Source organism: Leucopleurus acutus (assembly GCF_964270905.1).
Source record: "Leucopleurus acutus genome assembly, chromosome: 18".
NCBI lineage: Eukaryota > Metazoa > Chordata > Mammalia > Artiodactyla > Delphinidae > Leucopleurus > Leucopleurus acutus.
In genome coordinates, this window is record NC_139160.1 from 66850776 (window position 1) to 66877164 (window position 26389).

At 46.4% G+C, this 26389-nt stretch overlaps 1 protein-coding gene across 5 annotated transcripts in view; it reads left to right on the forward strand.

Moving 5' to 3' along the window:
• Positions 1-26389, forward strand: part of FARP1 (FERM, ARH/RhoGEF and pleckstrin domain protein 1) — a 285374-nt gene that overhangs the window by 220993 nt on the left and 37992 nt on the right. For 4 of the 5 annotated variants that reach the window (XM_082859491.1, XM_082859490.1, XM_082859493.1 and 1 more), the window contains exons 9-16: positions 130-225; positions 1663-1826; positions 2529-2597; positions 4426-4501; positions 5619-5868; positions 19359-19546; positions 20800-20889; positions 21933-22066. In XM_082859491.1, coding sequence (XP_082715617.1) covers positions 130-225; positions 1663-1826; positions 2529-2597; positions 4426-4501; positions 5619-5868; positions 19359-19546; positions 20800-20889; positions 21933-22066 — 1067 coding nt within the window. Of the gene's footprint in view, positions 1-129; positions 226-1662; positions 1827-2528; positions 2598-4425; positions 4502-5618; positions 6742-19358; positions 19547-20799; positions 20890-21932; positions 22067-26389 lie in introns of all 5 variants that reach the window. The other variant, XM_082859494.1, reaches the window with a different exon arrangement.

A 26389-nucleotide genomic window follows, 5' to 3' on the forward strand; every position in this document is an offset into this window, starting at 1 on the left:
CAGCAAGAGGCATTCTTAGGAGCGGGAGAACGTCGGCCCTCCTTTCAGCTCCCCGTGAGCAGAGCAGACCGACTCGCATGTTGCTTGTCATTCATTTCCCGGCTCACTGGCCGATACCTTTGTTCTCAGGGTTTTACGAAGATCAATGCCTTCAACTGGGCAAAGGTGCGGAAGCTGAGCTTCAAGAGGAAGCGCTTTCTCATCAAGCTCCGCCCAGATGTGAACGTAAGTGCCTCTCGGGAAAGAGGGGGAGACCAGTGAGCCCCCTCGGGGCGGGGCGGGTCCCGCTAGGGCTCAGGTGGAACCCACGGCCGGCAGCTCTCCAGGTGTCTGCCAGTCTGTACTGTGTATCCAGACGCTCGGTCCCTCCGCAGCTGTCCTCAGCAGTGGACAGAGGGCACAGATGTGTGCCCAGGGAGGGGTCACTTCGCTGTGCACCTATGGGCCGCCCCTTCCTGTGCAGCCGCCGTGTCTCCAGCTTCGGCCACCTCGGCACCCCAGTCAGCATCCTGCCGTGCTCCAGGTCTGTCCCTCCCCACCCAGGGACGGTCCTGCTGTAGTCCCCAGCCCCTGACGGCGCACTCTCACGAGCTGACCCGGCCCCTCCCCTAGCACACTTCCCGAAGACCCTCCCTCTAAAGATGTCGCTCACGTGGCGCCAGGTCAGAGAAGGAAGAAAGCGTCTTCTCCATCCGCCATAAAACTAGGGATGGATGGGCGCCAGGGTGCTGATGTCCCCAACCAGAACTGGACTGCTTAATCCCATGGGGGTAAAAAAAAGATTCTAAATGGAGGTCTAGGTTTATAGTCATTTGGTTACATTATGGATGAAATAGGTTTTTATGGCCTGATTTGGGAAGCAGTCACCCACTGGAAGTTGTTTTCTACGAGAAGACACGTTCTGAGTCCAAAAGACTGGGTACTGCAGCACGACCCGTCTGTAAGTTGAGGCTGCACTACCGAGAACTGTGAGATTCTCCCCAAATGGCTGGAACCGCTGAGAATGTTAAGGGCTGTGGTAACATTTGTTTATATAATACGGTCACTTAAATTGAGAGCATTCAGTCTGGAAGTAGAAAATTACCGTATCCCCTTTCCCAAATCAAAGGACATGAATTTTTCAGCCTTGGGTGATACTTCAGTGCTCCAGAAAAAATGTTCATTTCCTGTATGGTCCCTGGGGCCACCTGGAGGCTGAGCCATATGCTTTCTGATGGAGAAAAGGCTTAAGTACAATATTCAAAGTTGGCATGAACCATGGGGGAGAAAACAGAAAGAAGAAATGCGTTTCAGTTATTTTAAGGAGGCAGAAGAGGCATTTCAGTGCTTGGATATTTTTTCACGAAGGAAATGGAAGCCAAGTAAACAGCATTTGTTTATGATTTCTGTCAGAGGGAATGTTGTAACTTCTGCTGAGTATCCCCATCTTCTGTGTGTTCCTCTAAGGAATTAAGTGGGGAAGAAAATGGTTGAACGATGATGACTGTATTTCGTCATGAGGAACAAATGCATTTTACTAAATATGTGGATTTATGGTCATGCTATAATAAAATACACAATTGAAATTTTATTGGACAAATTTGTTTTCTGCCCCCTTTCCCGTACTGTAACTGAACGTCTCTGGGTAATGGAAAAAACCAAAGTGTTATTTTCTCTTTCTAGAGCTCATACCAGGATACCTTGGAATTCCTAATGGCCAGTCGGGACTTCTGCAAATCCTTCTGGAAAATCTGTGTTGAACATCATGCCTTTTTTAGACTTTTTGAAGAGCCCAAACCGAAGCCAAAGCCTGTTCTGTTTAGCCGAGGGTCATCGTTTCGGTTCAGGTAAGGATTCTGCTTCACGTCTCTCCGTCTGCCATGTGGTCATTTTCCCCAAGACTTTCCTCGGGAAAGTTGGCTTCCAAGAGCTTTGGCTGATGGCATGTTTGCTGGGTCATCGCAGAAGGCTCCTGGCAGCCCCTTGCTGTGTTCGGTTTGAACGTTAGGTAGCCACTAGGCAGTCTCCCCAGCCACAGACAACGCCTAGAGGAACTCTTCTAATTCAGAAAGGATTTCCTTTCTCTGTAGAAGCAAAAGCACCTTGTTAGCACTTGGCTGTAGCTTCACCGAATGCTCTGTGGACCTGCCCATCACTGGTTCAATTTCTCACTCATTCTTTCAACCAGTCTTCGAGTGCCTACTGCATGTCAGATTCTGCTCTAGGTGTTGGGGGTACACTGTGAACAGAGCTATCCCTGCCTTCATGAAGTATACAGGCTCTTGGGATGGTTGCTTAATAATCAAACACAGAATCGTTAAGTTGTTGAGTTCACTGAGCTTTTTCTGTCGTGTGTAAGGGAAATATCAGGAGACAGAATGGATGCAAAAGCACAGTTTCTCTTGGGACTGCCTTCATCCCGGGCTAGCCGAGAAAACTCCCGTGTCTCCCAGCTGTGGGAGGGAGGCAGGATGGTGGAGGGCTGTGCTGAGTGTGAAATGAGAACGCCTTGCTGTCTTCTCCGCCCCCTCTCGTGGTCTTCATTTTAGTGGCCGGACTCAGAAGCAGGTTCTCGACTATGTTAAAGAAGGAGGACATAAGAAGGTGCAGTTTGAAAGGTAAGAGAAACGTCAGTGCCACTTGCGATTTGAGAGGAGTCGTTCTCTGCAGGCAGTGGTGCTCTAAGCGGCTAAGCATCGCTCCCCCCGGGCCCGGTGAGCTAGAGAATCGCTGCCGCCCGGTCAGTCTCGGCCGGTTCAGTGTTAGGAACAGCTGAGGCCCGGGGGACACTGAACTCCAGGGTGAAAGGAAGCCAGCAGAGGGCAGGGATGCAAGAGGAACACGAGCTGACAGAGGGGGTAAAGCGCTGTAAAAACCTACTCACCGGTGAGTCCTTAAATATTTGGGGATTTGAATTGGAAGTATTTCTATAAACTTTTTTTTTTTTAATTGGAAAAATTGCAAAAAGAAAAGGGTACAGGGGTGAAGGGATGGTGCGCCAATGACTGTTCAGTTGCAAGTGTTTGTTTTAATGGTTTTCTTTTTTCAGTTTAACACATTTAAAAATTACAATAAAGCACAGAGGATACAGCAAACACCCGTGTTCCTGGTACTTAGAATTAACTAGTCACATTTTAACATTGGTTTCTAGGATTTTATTTCTTCTTCCCTTATTTGCAGCTATTGTGGTTACAGATGTAGTGAAAACCCCCTTTAACCAACAGCCTTCCTTACTTCCCTCCTTCCCTCCCCAGAGGCAACAACTACCTAATTCCTGTTACTTCTATTAGAAATATTCATGCACCCAAAAAGAACAGGCAGAATTGCTCTGGGGGTGTCCTTTTTCATTTATATAATCAGTATTACATTGTACGTAATCATGCGTCTTGCTTTTTAAAGCTGCCCTGATTTTGAGATCTGTCTTAAGCACTTTATGGTATTGTGAAAGTATTACCTTTCAGGTATCTGATTCCCTGTTGAGAAACATTCAGGTTGTTTGGTGTTTTGTTTTGCTTTTGCTGAAACAAATGTGCTGCCTTGACCATCCTTGTATATTTCTCCTGATGGAGGTCTGGGGTCGTTTTTCCCTCCCTGTACATAGAAATGTAATGTTCAGAAGGTTATCTGTATGCTTATCTAGATGTAGCAAAGCAAACCCCATCATTTTCCCGGACGATCCACGATTAATCTTTTGGGGATCGTATAAGAAGGGGTCTGCCTCTCTCTGACTCAGAATGTGCGTGCTCCGGAGCCTTGGTGTGTTACTTTGGAGTATTTTAAAGAAAAGCTGGATGGACATTGGAATTTAATCTCTATATTTATGCAGTTTCATGTGTTTGAGTACCTGAAAAGTTTCTCATGCTTGTCCCCTGGGAAGTTGGGGACCGACACACTAAGGGAAGGAAAAAATTAAAGGGAAGATGTTGGTGGCATTAAAAACCAGTTTCTTCTACCGTGGAGTCTATAAATTCATTCCTGGGGCAGGGCCTTTTCTCTGAACTGAGCGCTGTGAAGGAGTAGCTCATTAGTGGCAGAGGCCTCTGTTATAGAACTGATCTAGAAAGTCATTACCCAGAACACACACATCGATTTCGTATTGTTAGGCCAGGGCTTGCAATTCAGAGCGTGCTCGGGCCCAGCCAGCTTCTCCCTCCCAATGACGTTTCCCGTAACTAGAGAGTTAGCGTTCGGTGGTAGTACTCCCAACCGGCTGGACCACTGCAGTGGGAGCTGGGAATGCTGAGAACGTTTTCAAGGCTGAAGCAACCCCCGAATCCTACGAGTGATACAGAAAGGGTGACTGGGTCTGTCTCCAGGGAGCATTTATCCAAACTCCTTCGGGTGCCTTCACTACTGGGGAATGCCTCATGCCGTTATTTTTCATGTGAAACCAATGAAAAAAACCCAATTCACCTAACTTTAGTTCTCTCGTGTGATTTCTCCCAGGAAACACAGCAAGATTCACTCCATCAGAAGCCTTGCTACGCAGCCTGCAGAGCCGAATTCAGAAGTGCCAAACCAAGTCAGTGATGGTGATAGTCACTCTTAGAGCTGTTCTCCGCCAGACGTCCTCTGCCGGGGACTGGCTTTCCTAGTCTGCTCTGTTGTTCTTCATCCTTCCACTTCGGGGTGTTTTCTGGGGGAGGGTCTAGCCGTGTGCCCTGGCTCTGACCAGACACGGGCTCTGTGCCTCTCGTCCTGGCCTGTATCCTTTCCCCTCTTCCCTCCCATGCCCTGGCCCCAGGGAAGTTTGCTCTATTGGCCTGAACTCAGCTTAGGGCTGGAACCATCCAGGGCCAGAGCTGAGCCCACCCTCCAGCTAAACGGCTGCGCTTGTGTGAAGAGATTGGGATTTAGCTCGGGGTGGGGTGACGGGTGTAGCTCCCCTTGGCTGCCAAGGTCAAAACCTTGCGCTGGCGCAGGACCGGACGGTGCGTTCCCAGGGCTCGTGTTACAGAGCGGCGACCACAGCTGGCAACGAGACACAGCACCGCTCTTGCTCTGAGGGTGGCCAGGGCTCGTTTTCCCTGGAGTTGGTCTCTGGATGAGCTCTCAGGGTTTTCTCTACAAGAGAATGAGAACTTTGTTGGGAAAGAACATGAAGGCAGTCTCCCTGTGCGAATCCAGAGAGCCTGTAAGCTGCCCGTCCTGCCCTTAGGCATCGAAACAAAGACGTTTTTGTCATTTGTCTGAAATCCGTGTCAGCTCGCCTTTGGAGGTCCACGGTGCCTTCCCTCCTCCGCCTGCCCCCACCCCCTCAGGAAGTCAGTCCCCTGTGGGCCGGGAGGACCGTCTTCTTCCACAGAAACTTGGGACGCCCAAGAGGAGACTGCCGGTCCTGGAAAGCAGAGGCACTGCCTCCCCTGTGCTGCCGGGGACCCCGCGCTGTCGGCTTCCACACCCTGAGAGAACGTTCTGGATGCTGACCAGACAGCCTCGGGAGTGCCCGATTCCTGACAGGGTGCTTTGTTCTAAGACCGGGGAGGGCAGGCCTGCTTTGGCGATCCTCGGCCGCTCGATGCTTCAGGAGATGCCGTTGGGTTGGACTCCGCGTCTCTGTCTCTTCCAGCCGTGGTGTAACCTCTCCCTTTTCTCTTCGTCTCCCTCCCCTTTCTCTCGCGCACCCCCGCCCCACCCAGGCTCAGCAGAGCGCCAGCCTTACCTTCGGAGAAGGTGCCGCATCCCCGGGCGGCCAGAGCTGCCAGCCGGGAAGGGACCCGCCCGCTTCGGCCGATGAGCGCGGGCCACAGCGCAACCCCACTCCGCAGAGGAGCCCGGCGGGGAGCACGAAGGCAGACGGGGCCGGCAGGGCGGAGACGGAGGAAGAGGAGGAGGTCGCTAAGGACAGGACCCAGCAGAGTAGACCTCGGCCCCCGCAGCCAAGCACAGGTCCAGCATCCAGGGCTGCCCAAGGCAGCAACACTTCCATTCCTTTCATTGACTGCAGTGACGTAGACAGTGAATACGACCTCCTCAGGGAACAAGCGTCCCGGTCACGGTCCCAAACAAATGACAACTATGAGGGTGATTTGACCAGTGGTGTTTATCTGCTGTCCAGGGATGAGAGGCAAATAGAGGCTAGGCGCAGGGCTTCCCTTCACTCTGCGAAGTCCTCCCGGCCTCCTTCCAGAGAATTCCATGATGATGATTCAGCAGACATCACCTTTGACATGAGTGGGAGCCCCAGACTCCCGAGACATAGCTCTCTGATAGATGAGATGTTCAGGGCCTCAGGCGGTCACAGTCCCCTGGCCACCCCCTTGTCTCCCAGCAGCGGAAGTTCAAGTCCAAGTATGAGTTGGGACAGGACCGGGTCCCAAGGCTATGTTTCCGAAAACGCACATGACTATAGAGAGAGAAGTGTGGGAGGAGATCCTCTCCCAAGCCAGGGTCCTCGCGATGAAGACGGTTCCCCCGTCTTACAAAGGCCCCACTTAAGGAATCTGAGATATAATAAGTCAGAGACAGATCCACTCATTCTTAGCCAGGTAGCATCAAGCCCGAAGGCAGGGGATAGGTTTGATGGCCATGGAAAGGGAGGCCCGGCCGGCCCGGCCGCTTCGGAAGGTAGGACGCTGGCTAATGGTACACCTCTCGTGGGTCCGACCTCGAGGATCCCCATGGCGCAGTCAGCGTGTGCCCCTGGCAAGGCAGCCCAGCTGGCACCCCTGCAGATAACCGAGGGCTCCACCAGCAGTGGGACTGAATCCAGCGATTCAGACTCTGAACTGGCCAGCCCCCTGAGCCAGCCCCTCGTGTTTGGTAACCCAGCTGTGCTGAGTTCCCCCTCCGGCGTGAGGAGAAAGAAGTCCTTGGGTGGCCTGCCTTTGAATGAGGACGGAGAGGAGTATGAGTGAGGAGACCAGAGGGCGGGTCTTCAAGGGCTGGAAACCTGGAGTTACGCGTCCAGGGTTTCCCTGGAGATGCTCTGTCCTAGTGGCTTGTTAATTTCTAATCGACCTTTGTTAGAGGAGGTTTTAGGGCAGGCACATGCTTGGGTAGGGCACGCCTGGCTTCTCAGATCTTTCAGAAGGACAGAATCTCACACATCACGACAAGTTACCAAGAGCTTGTTTCTCTTTCTGGCTGAAGCCTAGGAAGACATCCTTTGTCATGAATCTGATCATGTGTATAGTGTGCTGTATTTACGTGGAAATTTTCTGTGTATCTTCAGTTGTGTACACAGATCACCCTCCCATCTGGTTGATTATTGGGACGAAAGTATCACTGAGATCCCAGGAAAGGTGTGGGTTTTACTTTGAACCCCTTCTTTAAAAGGAGGGCTGCTTTGCAGCGAGGAATTGACAAAACTCAAGGCCAAATGTCAGTCGGCTGCTAGTTGAAATGAAGTGTTGTTGAAATATTAGTTAATAAGACTAGGGAATATTTTAATTGGAAGCATTTGGGATGATTCTTTGCAGACTTCCTATGAAATGATATAAATCTTCCTGAACTGGAATCGATATGAGATTGCTGGTTTGGTTTGGGTTTGCTTTCATGTGTCCAACGTTAGTTATGGTTGAAGAAGGTGTTGAAGAACTCTGGCCGTCAGAGCCTCTTGGTGAAACACAGAGCTGCTGCTGAATAACGATGCAGGGAAAAGTAAGACCTCGCAGGGTAGGTACTGTTGGCACCAGGAGGTTAGCAAACTCAAGGTTTCGCCTCTGAGTAGTGCGCAGTACCGGGAAGGGCTGTTTCCCAGTCTCATTGCCCTTGGTGGATTTTTACGCACGTTCTTAACGTTCACACGCTCAGGAACAGTGTCTTCTGGCTGCTTCTCTGTGCGGGAAAAAAGAAAGTAGAAGTAGTGAGAGGTTTGGTTTCTTTTTAAATCTTACCATCTACACCAGTGCCTTTCACCCAGCGTTTCTGCATTTCAGATGGAAAAGCCTGGTTTGAACTTGCGTTGCTTCTCAGCCTTAGCTGCACTTTGGAATCACCTGGGACATTTAAAAAATTGGTATTACCTGAGCCCTGACCCTAGAAATTTGGATCACATTGGTCTGGAGTGCCCCTTGGGGTCCCCAGATGGCTCTGCTAGGCTGCCAGGGTCATTTCTGAGCCAGACACTGTTGCCTTCTAGAATCTAGCGGAATGTGATGGAAGCGTCAGCTGAAATGTTGGCTTGCTTGCCCAATAAGAAGAGCATCACCAATGAAATGCTTTTCTTCATGCCTGCTCTTTGGTACTTTTTAGTCTTTGGTACTTTTTTTAAGAAAAGATAAATTGTAGAATAAAAATTTTAGATCCTAAGGAACTACAAAATTATTGAAAAGAGTTGTAGTGATGATCCAGCCCTAACGTGCCACCACGCGAGTGGCCTTATTAACTCATCGTGTGGCTTTGTCACGGGCAAGAGCTAAGCAAGTTTAGGGAAACTGAGTAGAATTTGGCCACAGTGTTGAATAAGCAGAAATATTGACAGACCCTGTGGTTCACACGTGACGCTCTGTCCACATGAATGTCGAGAAGTTGAGTTTAAAGATTCTGAAAACTTAATCCATTTTTACGCACACTTTTGCTTTATCTTCCTAATCATTTGATTCAGTGCATGGTTGATGAATCAAGTTGATTATCAGGTAGCTTGAAAGATGTTCACTGAAGTAGTCGATTCATCTTTTGCTTTATTTAGATTTACGTGTTTAACAGAGTCACAGAATTTTGAAGCCAGAAGGGACCTTGGAGGTCACCTAGGTTAAACCTTTATTTATGGATGAGAAACCTTGTTCTGACGAAGGGAAGAGACTTCCCGTAGTCCTACAGCCGTTGCATGACAAATCTAAAACCAGAACCTTGGTCTCTGGGCTTCAGTGTTTTACTCTATGTGACAGCTAGATGCACTAGGACCTTTTGGGTTCAGTATTTTATATTTTGAGACTCTTGTATGGATTAAAAATTAAAATCATATGGAGATGAGGACTCATGTGGACTTAGGTTATTACAGTCCATATTAGGTAGGAAGAACTGCTTTCTATATTGTGGGGTTTTCGCAGTTATAGCCCATTTTTGCCTATTCTGTTTTGAGCTTAGAGAAAGGTGTCAATTTGCTATATAAAAAAGTAGTCAAACGTGAGTTAAGCAGAGTCCCATGTGGAATCTGTGGTTTATTTGTGAAGGTGGTGTGTTCAAATGAGTTTTCTTTTTACCTCTAATCATACAGCAGTCTCATCATGAAATATGAATGAGCAGAAGGTATTAACTTAGCTGGCTTAGAATGTGAATCATCAGATGTAAACGCCCAAAGCAAAACATAGTCCAGTAATTATTTTGTTTTGCTTTTTCCCCGAAGAGATGATTTTTTATCCAAAGTGTTTCAAAAGCAACTGATCAACGGTGATGTACCCAGTTCTATATTGACGAGATTTTCCGCTTTTAGGGTCACTGGTAGAGTTTTTCTCCGCTTTGGTTTTGTACCAGCCAAGCAACTCAGTTTCTGCTGCTCAGTCGGTCTTTGTGAGGGTGGCAATTCTGATGTGATTAACAGGGCTTAAAAGAAAGGGGGTGTGGGTGTGGGGAAAGGTGTGTAGTTTTTTCAAAAGCCACGTATTCTGACGTGCTGGGAATATTCACTCATTGCCTCTGGGAGAGCTTTCCCTGCACTAGTAAAGAGAGCTGCTGAGTGAGTAAACCTAAACATTCTTTGAGTCTGAAGGTAGAGCCAGTCCACTGAGGTGAGGAGGTCAGAGGAAGCCAGCAGGCTGCATGCCACCCCCAGCGCCCCGCACCTTCCATGCCTTCTGCCTGCTGTGAGACTCTGGTCCCCAAGTCCTTCCCTGGCCTCTGGAATCTCACTGTGTGGTATAAGAAGGGCAGGCACATGCCTGAAGTTGAACTAAGTGCAGGAAGATCAGAGATGGGGTTGGGTGTGACCAATAGGCAGCAGAGATTAGAGACCTGTGAATTCTTTCAGACTTCCAAAGGGTTTCCCAAGACCTGTCAGAGCCAGTTTTTCTAAGGCAACAGCTAGTGTAGGGGTCGCCTGCATCAATAAGGAAGCCAGGTCTTCAAGATAGCGGCTGCTCCCGTGCAATGATGTCTTAAAGCCTTGGGTGGAAGACAAACCAAATATAGAAACAGAAAGCTTCAAGCCACTCAGGGCGACTCTGGGGCCTGCGCGCATGAATATCTTTTGTTAGATAGTATTTCAAAACGTGTGAATTATACAGCCTTTAGTGACTGATTTTTGTTGCTGCTTGTTCGGGCAGCATAAAAATGCAAGAAATTCTCGTAAAGAACTGCATTTAATGAGTTCCAGAACTTACAGTGGGTTGCCCCAGCTCCTTGACCAGTCATCTGTGTGCCATGATGCTATATGATTAGACAGGCATTTAGTTAAAGGAAGTCTGGGAGCCAGATTCTTCTCCACATATGTGATTCATATTTGGAAATTTCTCACAGATTTATCTCACCAAATGGTGCTTCTGTGGCCGGCACTTAAAAATGTGAATAATTTCCATTTGATGCTCCAGAACTTCTTTGAAGATTCAAACCAAGTAATGCTTTAAAAAAAATATATATATATATATACATACACACACTAGGACTGCAAACCCAAAATACAGCATGAGCCTCTTGAAATTTCCATCAAGTATACGAGATCCAGCCTGTCCTCCGTTGAATCAGAAACCCCACTTGCATCTTCGCTGTGGAGTCAGTTTGATTGCGTTGGCAAGCAGTTCCTAAAAGAAGAAGCAATTAAAATATTAAGCTGCCGTTTTAAATTTTGTTAAAACTGTTGTGAATGTGCATCACCTCCCATTTTCATAGCTTTAACCAGTGTTCATAGGGTTTTAATCAACATTTGCCACTTAAAATGCTCTTCCCTATTTCAACACAGTATGGGTTTGGTGCAGTTGAAGTCATCAGTGAGTGATTGGGCTACAGGTAGGCCCAGCCTTAAATTAAGAAACTTGGGGTCCCCTTCATTACTAGGTTTATTTTGAGTTTATTTGCTTCTGTCTCGATCACTCTTCTTTGCCTAGGCCCTCATTTTCATTAACCAGAATTTAAAGCTGTCTGAGCTGCATCCCCAAGAAAGGCTCTTTTTTCCTGGCTCTTCTCCTTTGTAGTCTATAAACATTCCTCCTCTGATGAGCTTAATTACTCTAAGGCTGGCCTTCCTCTAGTTTCACGGGGATGAATCTACAGTTGACTCTTGGACAACATGGGTGTGAATGGCGCAGGTCCACTTACGCACAGATTCCAAGTACCACACAATCCAAGGTTGGTGTAATCCGCAGATGCGGAAGTGTAGATACACACAGAGGGCCGACCATAAGTCATACATGGATCTTCCACTGCTCGGAGGGTCTGCACCCCTGACCCCCGTGTTGTCCAAGGGTCAACTCTATTGCTGCCAATTTTACAAAGCAAACTGCAGAAGAGTCTTTCAGTGCAGTCTTTGCAATAGAGAAAGTTTCTTTGAACCCGAAAGAGGTGAACCTTTCAAAATAACCTGTTGCTGGCAGCTCTCTGAGGTTACACTCAGCCGTGTTAGCCAAGTTCATAAGAACATACGGAAGGAAAGGTACTAGCGGATGAACTTCTGCAAGAAGGAAGTGATTAAAGAACTTGAGTCTGGCGACATTTAAAGAATTTACTGGCGCTGCTTTTTCCTCGTTAGTCTAATTCCATCTGTTTCTATTTAGTTGAATGAAATGTAATACAGGGAAATGGGGTCTCTAGTGTACACTGTGCGTACCTCTAACACCAGTTGCTAGTTGTTAAAATGAAGCCACGACGTTTAGATCAAAATAAGCATGCCACTTAATGTAGCAGCTCTCTTTTTATTAAAAAAAATAATAATGAAAAGCAAAAAATACCCATGATGGTTTGGTCTAAGGTTGTAGGCATCAAAGATCAAAAGTGACCTGGTTGCCACCTGTTTGGAATACATACTTGGAAAAGAGCTATTTATTGTTTCCTGGGTAACCTAGGGATTTTTAAGTATTTCCTCTATAAACAAAAGTTGCAAATGCTGATTTGTGTGTCAGATACATATTTGGGAGGAGGTGAGTAGAGTTGTGAAAAACAGGTCTTGCTTCATAAAGTTCAGAACACGTCACTCCAGAAAACATAGATGAAACTTCCAGCGTGGGGGATTTTTTTTTTTTCCCCCAGTCAAAGCAGTTAAACACCCTGGTGGAAGCTAATGTAGAATTAGTAAATCTTTTTTAAAGCTTTAGAAATTGAAGAGACTCTGATTCGTTGAGGATCGTTTCAGCGCAGATGGATTGAAAGATGCCCGCATCACAGCGTGGCCTTGGAAGCAGCCTCTGGCGATCTCCTTGGCCTCTGGTGTTCGGTTATAACTTCTGGTGGAAGGCAGCTCCTTGGCGTCTTCGTGTGGGTTCTAGATCAGGTTGCTCTGATATGTCTTAGGGTGGTTTGGTATTTGAAAGTAGGGAGGATTGAACATCAACTGTTGACAGAGGGTATCTGATCTAAGTCTGTAGTTGAGAGCTGGTGTGAAAGGTTAGCTTCAAGGCAGGTGTCGTGAATGCAGTCATGGACATGGTACTGAGAATTACGTGAGCTTGTTGCTAGGGGTCAGGTGCAGGAACTTCAGAATAGTGAAGAATAGAAGTTGGAAATCACTGCAAAATGCAACATAAACCAAGAGTACTAAGGCGGGAGCAAGGACCATTGTGTGTGGCGGGGGGGCGGGGGAGTCTATAACAAAGCATCGGACAGTAATTAACTCTACGTGTGAGTAAGAGGTAGAGGTGTTAGTGGTACCAGGAGTTTGGAGGCAGTCCTGCTTTATTATAAATTGGGGTTGTTAACTGACTCTCAAAAAGGAAACAGTAGAAGGGTCATTTTGGAGCCTCTGATGGGCCTGTCAGTATTCCCAGATGACCTTTCTGGCTCATGAAACTGGGCCAACAATTGCTTTGTCCTGGGCCTTGCAGTTCCTTTGTAAGAAGGAAAGCATTTGTCACTCTGCCCGCAGAGATTTATAGAAGGACCAAAGACAGGCTTTCCTTAGTCAAGAACACACACCCCGCTGCTCTCTACACACGCACCTGAATGGCCAGTGGATTCAGTCCCTTACCCTCACCTCCTTTCTGCCTGGAAGGTTGCTGTGAAAACCTGACTAACCCAATCTCACAAGCTTGGCCTACGTTATTAATCCAGTTCCCTTCTGTTCTCTCTGTGTGTACATTTAATATTTTATTAAAAATTTCTAATACGCTGAATTAATTTTACAACAGACAAGGCTGGGGACTTCATTCTCATTTTTGTCATTTGTTTAATAAATTTGAGAAAACATTTTTCTGTTGTGCCGTGGTATGCACTGTGTGGTCAGCATGTACCTATCTAAGAGAAAACTTTTTTTTTTTTCAGCGTTCTGTCTTTTATCCTCAAAGCATGGTGTACCTTCTCTTCCCTGCATTGTTGGAGCACTGTCTGATGTCTTTTTTTTTTTTTTTAACATGACTGAATACCAGTTTGTACTTGGAACACCTGTTTCTTCTAGAGTGCAATGATGCTGCATCAGTAAACAGCAAGCCTTGTCACGGAGGCATCCTGAGCCTCATGCTCGGTGGTACCATATTTCACTAAAGGTGGGGAAATGGAAGATGAACGGAAGACTTCACTTTTCTGATTCCATCTTCTCCAGGCCTGCACTTTGTGCTGTGTGGCGGTGGGGATGGTCCTTGGAAGGGAGCCAGGATCTCTGTAGGGCGGGGCAGGGCTCATGGAAACAGAGAGCATCTGTGGCAGCAGCTTACGTGGGCGGAGCTCAGACAGCTAACCAGAGGACTGGCTCCCTATGTTGAATGGCACCATCTATTCCAGTGGGGATGGCAGACGTTCCACAGCTTATAAGCGAATTTGGCTGTGTATGTGTGTTTTGTTGGGGAGCGGGGATAGGTAGAAATGCAGAGAAGACCTCTCTAGCTCAGCCCAGGTGGCCCCTCATGGCCAGTGAGCTGTTTGTGGTTTGCTGTCTACCCAGAATGTAGGCTCCCACAGATACTGTCTGGTTCTACCTCCTCTCCACGGCTGGGAGTGCAGTAGTTCACGAAAGCATGGATTTATTCCACCGGGAAGGTGGCTGGTTTCTCCAGTAACAATGAGCTTGGTGATTCTTTAAGCATGGAAGGCCAAACTCATGTAACGGTGTATGCACGGGATTAATAGCTTTTGTTCATCTCCACTGAAGAGGCTTTTACTTGTCCTAACAGGTATCTTGCTGTAAAAACTGTCAATTGTAACCGTTCTTTCCGACCGATGGCCGAAGCTTTGTCCCGAGTACAAGATGGTGTTTTCCGTTGGTGTGAAGCACCATGTCCCCCGCAGCCCAGACACTGCCAACGCCACCACCGTGTTCAGACAAAGGAGAATTCTCCTTTATCTTTTCCCCATAAACAAGCTAGTGCATTCGCTGTCATTTTCCCATTAGCAGCATTTCTCTTTATTTTTCTGCAAGTTGCATTTCTGTTGCTTTTCTGAATTGCTTGATGATGAACAGTAATGATGTTTAGCTGCTTGTAAAACTTTTCTTCAAGGAACTTGGTCTAAGAAGCCCGTACCTTACGCACAACAACCTAAGTTATCGAGAAGAAGGCCACCCTGCTATGATTGGTAATCCTATAACCTGGTTTTTCTTGTGGAATCTTGTAACTTCAATGAAACATTGTCAGCCCTTTTTTTTTTTTTTTTTCCCTCACATATTCCATTGGGGTGGGACCCAGCCTAGTTATCAGACTAGAGTGAATCCTGCCTGGTCTCATGAATCAATACAGTACTGACCTTTTTTTTTTGGTAACTGGCTTTCAAATGCAGACCATCTCCAGAGAGGGTTTGTCTTCTCTTTTAGAGGGAGATTGTGGATGTAAAAAGAGGCTTTTTAAAAATAAATGCAAACCTGCCTCTGTAATGTATTTCCTACGTGTGCCTTTGAAGCATATTCTGGGTACATAGAGTTACGATCTCCTATATTTTAGAAGCAAACGGCAGGAGACAAATCACAATAGATGAGTGGCATCTAGACGTTTGCCAAATACAGAACTTTGGGAGAATATTGAGGAAATCCTCATAGATACTTTTTAAATAATTGTAGTTTTTATAATTTTGAAAAGAGGACTTGAGAAAGCAATCAACAGTCTCATTTTCATCTGTATTCTCATTCTCAGATATTTTAATATTTACCAGATCTATGGATTACTATTTTTAAAGTTGTCAGGGTTTCTGGTTCCCTCCTTAACAGGAAAAATAACACTTATCTAATTAAAAATGAGGATTCCCAATTTATTTGACTAGTTTAGAACAGGACAGGTACAACTAAGTATTTGAAATGCCATTTTCATTACTGGAGAAACAGATTAGAGAGTTCTCTTTCCCCAGGCTTGTGTGAGTTTGTTCTTAAGCCTTTTAGTATAGTCAGAGGAAGTAGATGGTCACTAAGCGGCTTGTACCCAGTCCCAAGCGCGGAAGGCAGGCGTGAGTTTGGCTTCTCGATCATAAACCATGTTCCCACTGTTTTATGTGCCTCTGGTGGAGGGCTGGTCAAGAGATGCTCCAGTCTGGGTGGGGCTGCAAATCCAACTTCCCCTGTGCAGCCAGAGAGAAGAATTATGAATGTATATTACATTAAAAACATAGAGCAGCTAACCCAGTTTCTGGGCTGGGTGATAAATTGAAATCCATACATATTGCAGTGCTAATTTGAAGTTCCATACTTGTTTGTGCCATGAGAATGTGTACATTTAAAAGGATTTTTTTTAAAGCAGTTACCAGAAATGCCCCCCTCGAGAGTAGCATTAGTGAAGGCATGTTTAATCCGGGGGAGTGACGTAAACTCAGCCCTCTTGATACAGATTAAAGGTGGACGCGGGGACAGGGAGATCTGGGGGTGGCGAAGGGAGGCGTGTCATGAAATTATTTGGTAGAGGTGAGGGACTTGAAAGTCGTTAACCAGAAGTATAACTGAATGCCGAAAAACCTGCAGGGCAATTTCTAAAACTAGGAAAAGATTCTTTTAAGAATCAAAAGCTTCCAGACTTTTAGGGCGGTAACTGATCTTTTTCTAATCTCTTCAGACTTTTTTCCACCTATTGCCTTAATATCCAGGTGGTTTCTTAGAAGATTCTCTCCCCGCCCCAAGTTATTTATCTAGAGCCCCTTGCTGAAAGAAATTCCTTTGTGTCAATTTGCCATAGAGGAGGAAAATGATAAAAATTGCCAGACGTTAATCAGTTCATGGAGTAGCCGTGAACACCGGTCACCATTTCTCCTCATTGCCCAGGGCTGCGTCTTCAAGGCAGGGGACAGACTGTGCGATGGGAGCAGCTTTTTAAGGTTGCGGAAACCTGGCAGAGTCATTTGATCTAACATCGCCATGTTTGTTTGCTTTTATTGTCAAATGGACGACTTCGGTGAAAATTGGTCACATGTAGCTCTAGTAACTGTGACCTTAGTTACTCTTCACACTTGCCCGAGGGCAGGCCCTGCGTGGACACCAGTTTGTACAGACCCTCGTCACACACTGGCTCCAAGTCGAAAGAGAACTTTAATTACTCACCAAGCTGCCAATTCTACTGATTACTCTCGTCAGCATATTCCATTGATTGTTGAATCGTAAACGAGCTACCGATTTTTGTTTGGGACACATGTCTTCTATGAATTTTCAAAGCCTTGAGGAGTTTCTCTTGCAAGGGGAGGAAGGAGGCTATTCTCCATGGATGTGGCTCAGACTGGTAAATGGAACCTCAGAGTCTGGGACCTTTCCCTTCCTTAGCATTGCTGATAGATTTCTAGAACAGGCTGCTCGGTCTTTATTGATTTATTGGTCTTACTATTTAAATACACTCATCGCCTTGGCCTTCTTGGGCCCCGTTAGTAGACACAAAGCCCGTTGAAGTCGCCTCTCAGGAAATGGAAATGGGCTACCCTAATTTGATCATCCTCCAAGGTTGTGTATTGCACGTGTAACGTCGGTGTCACACACACCTTTAGGCCACGTGAGTGAGAACGTAGCTGAACCCAGAACTGCCCCGGACTCTACATAGGGACGTCGGTTGTCCGTCAGGTTCACTCTCGGTGTCCCGCTTTCTGAATCCTGTCTCCAGTGTGCTCCAGCGGGGTGTCTTCTAGATTGCTATCTTCTTTGCAATGTGTCCTGCCTTCTTGGCAGGGTGACACCTCTCCCGGAGCCCTGGTCTGTTAGCTCACCCTTCTGGCCCGCTAGGTCTACCAAACTGAAGTGTCCCCAGGGAAATTCACAAGGGCAACTGTCGACCTTTGGAGGGTGGACATGGTTGCACTCGAGTGTGTTTCCCCTTATTTTCTCCCTCGCCATGTGGCACTTGGTTTTTTATCTGCTGCTGGATGCCGTCCAGGGACTAATCAGTACTGTTTCCCCACCTGCACGCCTCCTTCAAGCTAGCCTTCTAACTGCTTTTTGTTCATGGCTCCAAGTCTTTCAATGAGGAGGCGAACGCTTTTTCTGTCCCACGTCACTGCAGATTCAAGGCCCGGCATGTTCTCACTTACACTGCCTCACCTGGTCTCATACGTAGTGTGAGAGCTGAAGGTAAGCCCCCATGCTTTGCCAGACGATGGTGGACAAATAAAAGGTGACCCTCCGATAGCAACTCACAAATGCATGCAATGTTTTGATCTCCAGACAGACTGCCAGAAGTTCTCTTCTCTAATTCCTCTTTGTAGTGATAACATTTTTCTTTTTGTGATTCTTTTTTTTTTTAAGAGAATAGTGTAGTACCTTGAATCAATTGCAGTTATGATTGTTGTCACTATTTCTATTTGACAAGTTCCAATTCTCTCGAAATGATTGTATTCGGTTGTGCACTAGTGTCAATAAAATTGACATTTGTGAAGCAATTTCTGGCCTTTTTCTCCGGGTTTTACTGGGTCTGGTGGTGTGTGGGGTGATTGCGTCTTTGTCTCACATCAGGACTTTGTTTTAATGATGTCTACGGAAACGCAAGGAACTTAAACGGAGGGATTATTTTTTAATGCGAACTTCTGGAATCTGACTTTACCTGACATGTTCTAATCTTGTTCTTCAGGGATGATTGTACTGACCAGCAGTCAGTGGGCAGGATGTCTGCTTTCCGTTGCTTTTGTGGGCATGGTGGCTTTTCACCCGTGTGTAGGTGACACAGCTAGCTGGTCAACCTGGGACCGGGTGGGGGCTGGTGGCGGCTTCTGCAAGGTTCATTCATACTGGGATCAAGTTCATTACCCAACTCCATCAGCTTCATTCGAGGCTGACCCGTCTTGTGATTTCCGAGTGAATATGAATGAATCCAGAGAGAAAGGACAGAGGTCCAGAAAATGGGGGGATTCCTGGAAAACCGCACTTCCCCTTTCCTTCCGAGATCCTCGATACTGTTCTGAGTAGCCATGAGCATGAACCTGTATATTGGAAAATGGAGAAAGCGTTTATGTCGTCTTTCCCTGTGATGGTAACTGACAGGACTGCAGGCTACTGGAACTTTGTTTACCCTAATCCTAGTTTTTGCAGATCTGCTTTAGAATTATAAAACTGTTGGGCAAAACACTTAGTTTAGAAGTAGATTTTGAAACATCTCATTTTATTAGTAGTTTCAAAAGGTTGAGGTATCGGTATTGGCAAAATTCTGTTGGCACAGAGTTTCATGTGCACATCACCTCATTTGGCTGACTCGGGTAATTATACATTTTCCTGTTATGTACTGTGGTATCCTTCTCAGAGGAATGATTAATTTCCTATCATTTTTTGACTCATAAAGGGGAATTATGATAATGTAATGACCTCCAGCTTTGCATTTTTAAATGATCACCTTTGCTGTAATTGTGATACTAGTGTTTCTGTCCCAAACAGTGAGAGAGACATGGAGTGACATCACCAGGTATAACAAGCTCGCTTCTGTTCTTCGTAGAATGGGGAGGTGGCTGCTTTCCCTTTCTCTACCTGTGGCCCGTTGTTCCAAGATGTAGTCTGTCCTGGGTGTCCCAAGTCCTTTAGTCTTCTATTAGAATAGCTCTATTTTCTGGTCACTTCCCACGTCTCCTTGTGATATAGACACTGTCTTTCTCGAGTAATTCTTAGAAGCTAAAGCAGTAGTTAGGAGATGAAGATCCTATTTGCAGATACACGATGCTTTTAAACTATTGTAATTATGCTCTAAGCAGAGTTCACCTTATCATTAATGACATAACTGTGTTCCACTGAATAGTATCTTTAGGATTAAGGCAGCTGCAACTTAGGGAAAAAACTAGAAAATCACGAAGGGCATCATAAGTGCGCCATATGGTAGTCAAGCTTCTATAGGTTTGATGAGGTGAAAATTGTAAGTGGACGCCAGGTCCCAGAAGGAATTACTTTTTTTTTCTTCTTTTCTTTAATACTTCTCATCCCCAAACAGGCTCCCTGACTGGCAGCCCTCACCTTTCAGAGCTGTCCATCAACTCGCAGGGAGGAGCTGCGCCCACCGGCACCGTCCTGTCACCCAACCTGAGCCCCGACACCAAGCAGGCCTCCCCCTTGGTCAGCCCGTTGCTGAACGACCAGGCGGGCCCTCGGACTGACGACGAGGACGACGGCCGGAGAAAGGTGTGGGGATGGCAGGCGCTCGCCTGTTGATCTTGTGTTGTCATTTCCAGTAATACACATAACATAAAATTTACCATGTGAACCATTCTGAAGCATACCGTTCAGTGACATTCAGTGCACACATAAAATTTACCATCTGAACCATTCTTAAGCACACCGTTCAGTGACATTCAGTGCACTCACAGTGTTGTGTGACCATCATCACTATTTCCAGAACTCGGTCATCCTTCGAACAAACTCCATGCACGTTGAGCATTACCTCCCCACGCCCAGCCTCTGGAAACCACCGTTCTGCTTTCTGTCTCTGTGAACTGACTACCCTAGGCATTAACCTCGTATAAGTGGAATCATACAGTGTCTGTCCCTTTGTAATTGGTTTATGTCCTTTAGCATAATTGTCCTCCAGGTGTATCCATGTTGGTAGCGCATGTCAGAATGTCCTTCCTTTTTGAGGTTGACTAGTATTCCATTGTATGGAGACACCACATTTTGTGTATTCTTCCATCCATTGATGGACAGCTGGGTTGTTTCCTCCTCTTGTCTATTTCGTCTTAAGGTGCTGGGAACGTGGGTATACAAGTATCTGTTCTCATCTCTGCTTCGTGTGTATCCCCAGAGGTGGAATCGGTTGGACTCTTGTGGGAAGCAAGATGGTTAACAACAAGGGATTTCCTTTTAATTGTTGGTTAAAGAGAAGCAAAACCAGTGGCAGACCTGCTCTAGGGCAGTGCTGCCTGCCCGCCTAACCAATGGGCTGTAGCTGCTGTAACCCTCGTCCCTTTGGATCAGTACGCTTCGTGTTCCCACGAACAATGTAACTTCCATTTCCTAAAAGTCAATAGCACCAGCCCACGACGCCCAGGACAAAGGCTGCTGTGCTTTCTGTTTCATTCATTTCCTTGAAGCCTGCACCACTCCATTATCCTAATTAGCTTTTCAGGTGCCCAGTATTGAATGAATAGTCCTCAGTGGCAGCTAACACACTCATTCGAGGCCTTTCACTGCGGGTGGTATTTACATGGAAGGAAACATTCCTAGGCAGTTTTCTCATCATAGAAATCCATTTTCTATCCTAGTTCCTCTCACACCAAAAAAGGAGAATAGATGAGAGTTTATTTAGCCTTGATACCAGTCAACCAAAGATCGTAAGTTAGCAGCGTATCACTGTAGTTAGGACTTGCTTATAATCAGGACACGCTTAGAGACTGTAGGCTCAAATGATTATGTCTTCTTTCTTTTAATGGATTTTGCAGAGATTTCCGACTGACAAAGCGTACTTCATCGCTAAGGAAGTCTCCACCACTGAGAGAACGTATCTGAAGGATCTCGAAGTCATCACTTCGGTATGTGCAGCATTTCCCCTAAAGCCTTAGATTACATAATTTATCAGCTTTAGGAGACAAGCTGGATCTAATTAAATGTGGGGTTCTCTGACTCCAATTAAAAGAATTTTGGTTCTGGGTTGTAGAAATTAGGCAGTAATAGTATGTTTAATTTGGAATATGCTCTAAAAAGCTTTTATAACTGTGATTTTTAAGTGCAAAGGAAGGAAGTTTCTAAAGTGGAGAAATTTAAAATGAAACGTTGTACTGTCTGCCTGCACCGATGGAGAACATGGCATGTTTTGCCCTTTATTTTTGCTTGGTGGAGACCTCAGAGGCGAAGTAGAAGCCTTGTTTTAGCTTTGCCAATAAATTGAGCCGTGTCAGCAAAATCTACCCGAAAGGCTGCCTTTTATTAATCAGTCCTGTTCAGTCTTGGAAACAAATTCAAAGCATGGCAGATGGCTTCATGATCCTGGATTCTGGGAAGGAGCCTAGCCCACTGGAGGTCAGTTGGAATCGCTGGGTTTCTGTGCCTCTAGGGCAGCCGTGGTGACCTGGGCAGGTGCTCAGCAATCATTGTGGGACCCACCTGGACTTCAGGTCAGCGAGATGAGTCATGTGTGTGAAGGCAGAGGCTTCACCTCTCTGGTTCAGCCATCTTCCTGCTCAGCATTTCAGCGAAGGAGCAGAGATGGAAGTTTCTCAAGGACTAAACCAGAGGGCGTGAAGTGGTATAACTCAGCGATGACCGAGTGAGCTGGCCGTAATGGAAGTTTTGATTTCAGTATCTGCCCACTTCAGAGATTTGTCCCGACTTCCACAGTCAATGGGTAACAAACTTCAGGAAGCGGTAACGAAGCGAAGGGTACTTCTTACCCCACCTAATGAAAGGAGGGAAAGCAGTAAAGCTTGAAAGCCCTTGATGCTCTTGAAATTCTACAGACGCGGCAGGAAAGCCCTTTAGCCTCCACGCGTGGTGGGCTGCAGCGTTACGTCTGAAGAGTTGCAGACCTTCATCCTTCACCTTAACGCCTCTAAGAGTGTCCTCTTTTTATTCCCAGTGGTTTCAGAGCACAGTAAGCAAAGAGGACTCCATGCCCGAAACCTTGAAAAGTCTCATTTTCCCGAATTTTGAACCTTTGCACAAATTTCATACCAATTTTCTCAAGGAAATTGAGCAACGACTCGCCCTGTGGTGAGTACAATCCCATGTTCTGTCTCCCACCACCAACTCTTTCTTTCTGTTTCTCACGTTATTTTTATGTCGTTCCTTATAAGCAGCACCCGTGAGCTAAGATAAAGCGAGAAGCTGGCTTCAGACGAGCCAGGCTTCCAGTGATTTCCTGTTAAAGCTGCACGTGCTAGAGCTCATCCTGGATTTTGTTTTCCTTTGGCTTACAGTTCTTCAAAATGCATGTTTTCTGATGATAATTAAATGAATACCACAGAATACAGTAATTTCTTCTGGAAGGATGATGAGGGTTATAAAGGATAGAGGCAAAAGAGGGACTTGTAGGGGTGTTGGTAACATTTTACTGGTGCTTGCTTTATAGTCATTTAAGTATTATACGTCTCACGTAGCTTTCAGTATTATATTTCATGGTGTTTATAAAGAAAAATAAGAGCCCCACACACCACACACACACACACATACACTTTTACCTTGAATCCCACTGCTAGGAATTTATCTTAAGGGTGCATTCTAATATGTGAAATGACAAATGGCAAAGAGAGCCGTGGCAGAATTAAAAGATTGGAACTGACCTAAGTATCCAGGAAGAGCAGGCTGGCTAAAAATAATGTTAAGTCTGTTTATTAAATACCATATAAAAGATTGATATGTGAGTGCAAAAGTTCAGGAAAAATTGTCTGTACTATAGAATGCAAAGTCTGAGGTACCCTTGGCCTAAAGTGGAGTCTTTTATAGAAAATTCTTCTTCTAAAAATTACTTATTTGGTTGCGCCGGGCCTTAGTTGCAGCTCGTGGGCTCCTTAGTTGCACCACGCGGGCTTCTTAGTTCGGCTCCAGGGCTCCTTAGTTGCGGCTCGCCGGCTCCTTAGTTGCAGCAGGCGGGCTCCTTAGTTGTGGCATGCGAACTCTTAGTTGTGGCACTAAGAGTGTGGGATCTAGTTGCCTGACCAGGGATTGAACCCAGGCCCCCTGCATTGGGAGCACGGCATCTCATCCACTGCGCCACCAGGGAAGGCCCCTATAGAAAATTCTTATGGGTTTTTTTTTTTAAAAGACGTGTGTAGAAACATGAGGAGTTGTCTATCTACTAAACACACATTTGAAAAATGCCAGGAGATGATAGCAGACATTTTCTGCTATGTTTCGGGTGGAAATGGAACCCACTGTTTACTGTATCCATCCTCACTACAGGTGAGTTTGGTTCAGAGTGGTCTCGTGGGTGTTCAGTGACTGTTAGGGCCTGCAGGAGCCCTGGACGAGGTGGTCCTGCCCCGGGTGATTCCAAGCATGAGATTCAGGCACCAGTTAACAGGTTCGCAGAGCTGCTCCCTGTGTTGGGAAGCAGATGTGCTCAGACGTCTGACTTTGTATGTTTTTTATACCTGGAGATAATTCAAGTGCAGCTCTCTTTGCTGTGATAGAAGGAAGTAGGAGACTTCACTCAGATGCCCCCGGGAGGGGAGCACAGCCAGGATGGAGAAAGAGCAGGTAGAAAATCAGCTTCACTGAAGATGGGGAAAGACTGAAAATGCCAGTTTAGAGTCTGTGCTGTGAATGCAAGAGAAATACCACTTTTTGAAATTAAAAAAAAATATTCTACAAAATCTAACTTTACCTTCCCAAAATTTACTGGAAGCCTTTCGATTGTGTTCTGCCATATCGTCTCCTCATTCATACAAAGTTGAATGATGCTTTCATGATGGAGTCAAAGACCTTCCAGTTCTGGAGAAACCAATTAACAGTTCATTTTCTGGCCAGTGAGATGTGTATTAATATCGTCTTCCTATAGGCTCAGAGCATCTTGAGATGGTATCACTAGAGCAGTTTTGGTCCACATGGCAGTTGATTTAAATAAGGTTGGGGAGGGCTTCCCGGGTGGCGTAGTGGTTAAGAATCCGCCTGCCAATGCAGGGGACACGGTTTCGAGCCCTGGTCCGGGAAGATTCCACATGCCGCGGAGCAACTAAGCCCATGTGCCACAACTACTGAGCCTGCGCTCTAGGGCCCATGTGCCACACTGCTGAGCCCACGTGCCATGGCTGCTGAAGCCCGCACGCCTAGAGCCTGTGCTCCGCAACAAGAGAAGCCGTCGCAATGAGAAGCCCACGCACCGCAACAAAGAGTAGCCCCCACAACTAGAGAAAGCCCGCGCGCAGCAACGCAGACCCAGTGCAGCCAAAAATAAATAAACAAGTAAATTTTTTAAAATAAAATAAATGAATAAGACTGGGGCGGTCACACACAGGAGATGTCCTCCGCCGGCAGCACCCTGGCAGCCCAGCATGGGGGCTTGCGTTAGCTGCTGCTGTCACTGGCAGAACAGCCGTTTCCTTGGTTCTTGTCCTCTCAAGGGAAAGAATTCAGATGAGAGGCATAGAGCAGTTTTAAGTGGCAAGAGTTTTGTCAAAGCAAAAGTATGCTCCTGAGAAAGGACAAGAGCGGGCTGTCTGGAAACCAGAAGCAGTCCCACAGTGGGGGTAGGGTTGGGTTTTTTAGAGCAGTGGTCCCTCCCTGTGTCCTGCGTCATCTGACTGACAAGGTGATGGACAGCTTTAGGTTATATTACTTCTCCCTTAGTGCGCAGGTGCTTACCCATAAGCACCGAAGTGAAACACGGTGGGGGGGGGGGCGGGGGGAGGAACAAAAACTGCAATGCTAATTTATTATAATTACAGCATAACGAACCCTGCCCTGTTACTCTGAGTCACCTTTTGGGTCTTGGTGCGCCTGCACCAACCTGTTCTGGCAGTTCTATCTTGCTTGGTCCTGATACGGCTGGAAACTTAGCGGTGGTCCTTGACCACGAGAGGGAGGACCTCTGGGCATGTTCTGATCACCAGTGTCCAGATGGGGGAGGGAAAGGTGATCCCCATCCAGGACGGGGCAGGGACCTGCTCGTGTCTGACTACCTAGCACTGCCACCAGAGAACTTGGGAGAGCTGTATGAAACATTTCATTCTAGGAATGACGCCATGCTCTTGGACTTATCTGTGACCATAAATCTTTAGCCCTTATCTGTGAAAAGATATCCAATGGCTTAAAAAGCACCTGCTGTCATTTATTTCCTATAGAATTTTCCGTAGAGTATCGTTTAGAGATCTACAATTTTATTCATGTTTTCCATGAAGATACCAGAAGCTCAAAGCTAAAGAGAGAGCAGATCGTCAATACACAGCTCAGTTGACTTGACCTTCAGTAGCCTTACAACAGTGGACCCACACCAAACTGATGAGAGTCAGTTATTGGGAGTCGTTGTAAAAGCCTGCCGTTAAGTTCAGCTAATCAGTTCCTCAAGGGCATGATGAGGAAGACCTGGCTCGGCAGGGACTCAGGGCAAAAGGTTGAGTGTGAATGAGTTTAGTGTGAGCCAATAGAATAACAGAGAGAGATCGACGTCTGTCGGATCTGTAGCTCTCGATATTGGCTGCTCATTAAGATCACCTGGAACCTTTAAAAAAAAAAAAATCTTGATAAGCAGGCAGAGCCCCAGACGGTTGTATCAGAATCTCTTGAGAGGTAGGCCCTGCGTCCTCCATCACGCCACCTGAGGTCCACATCCAGCTGTCCGTGGCCTTGCACGGCCTCGTTTCCTCACCTGTAAGGTGTGGGGTGCAGTCTCCACTTCACAGGGCCATCACACCAACTAAATGGGACAGTGTCTGTAAAGGGCTCGATGTCCTGTCCCACACAGAAAAAGGTGGGGAAGACGGACCATTTTTTATGTTTTTAGTATTTTTTTATCCATTTTTTAAAATTGTTTAATACTTACCCATTCACTCATTCATTTATTTTGGCTGCCCCAGATCTTAGTTGCAGCGTGCGGACTCTTAGTTGCGGCATGCAGCATCTAGTTCCCCGACCAGGGATCGAACCCGGGCCCCCTGCATTGGGAGCGTGGAGTCTTACCCACTGGACCACCAGGGAAGTCCCAGACCCTTTTTTAACGTAAACTTCTATAAATCGAAATCTTAGATTTAGAGAAAAGTTGCCATGAGAATAGAATGTCTGCACACTCCTCTCCCCTACCCTCCTACTGACGTCAACTTCTTACATCACTGGGCACATTCGTCAAAACTAAGGAACCAGTGTTGGTTCTATTAAAAAGCGAAATTTGAGTGAGTAAATTTTAAAGGTCTGATTGGCCTTATTAGACGATTCATGAACGGGCAGCATTCCATCTAGCTAGTAGAGAGGAGCTCCGAGGAGCTCCAGGAAGGGAACGGTCATGAAAGGCAAAACAAGGAATAAAAAACATTATTTCGGACGTAGGTAACCTACCTGGGGGACAGAAGGGGTCTGTGTGGCAGGTGACCTCATCTTCGTTTG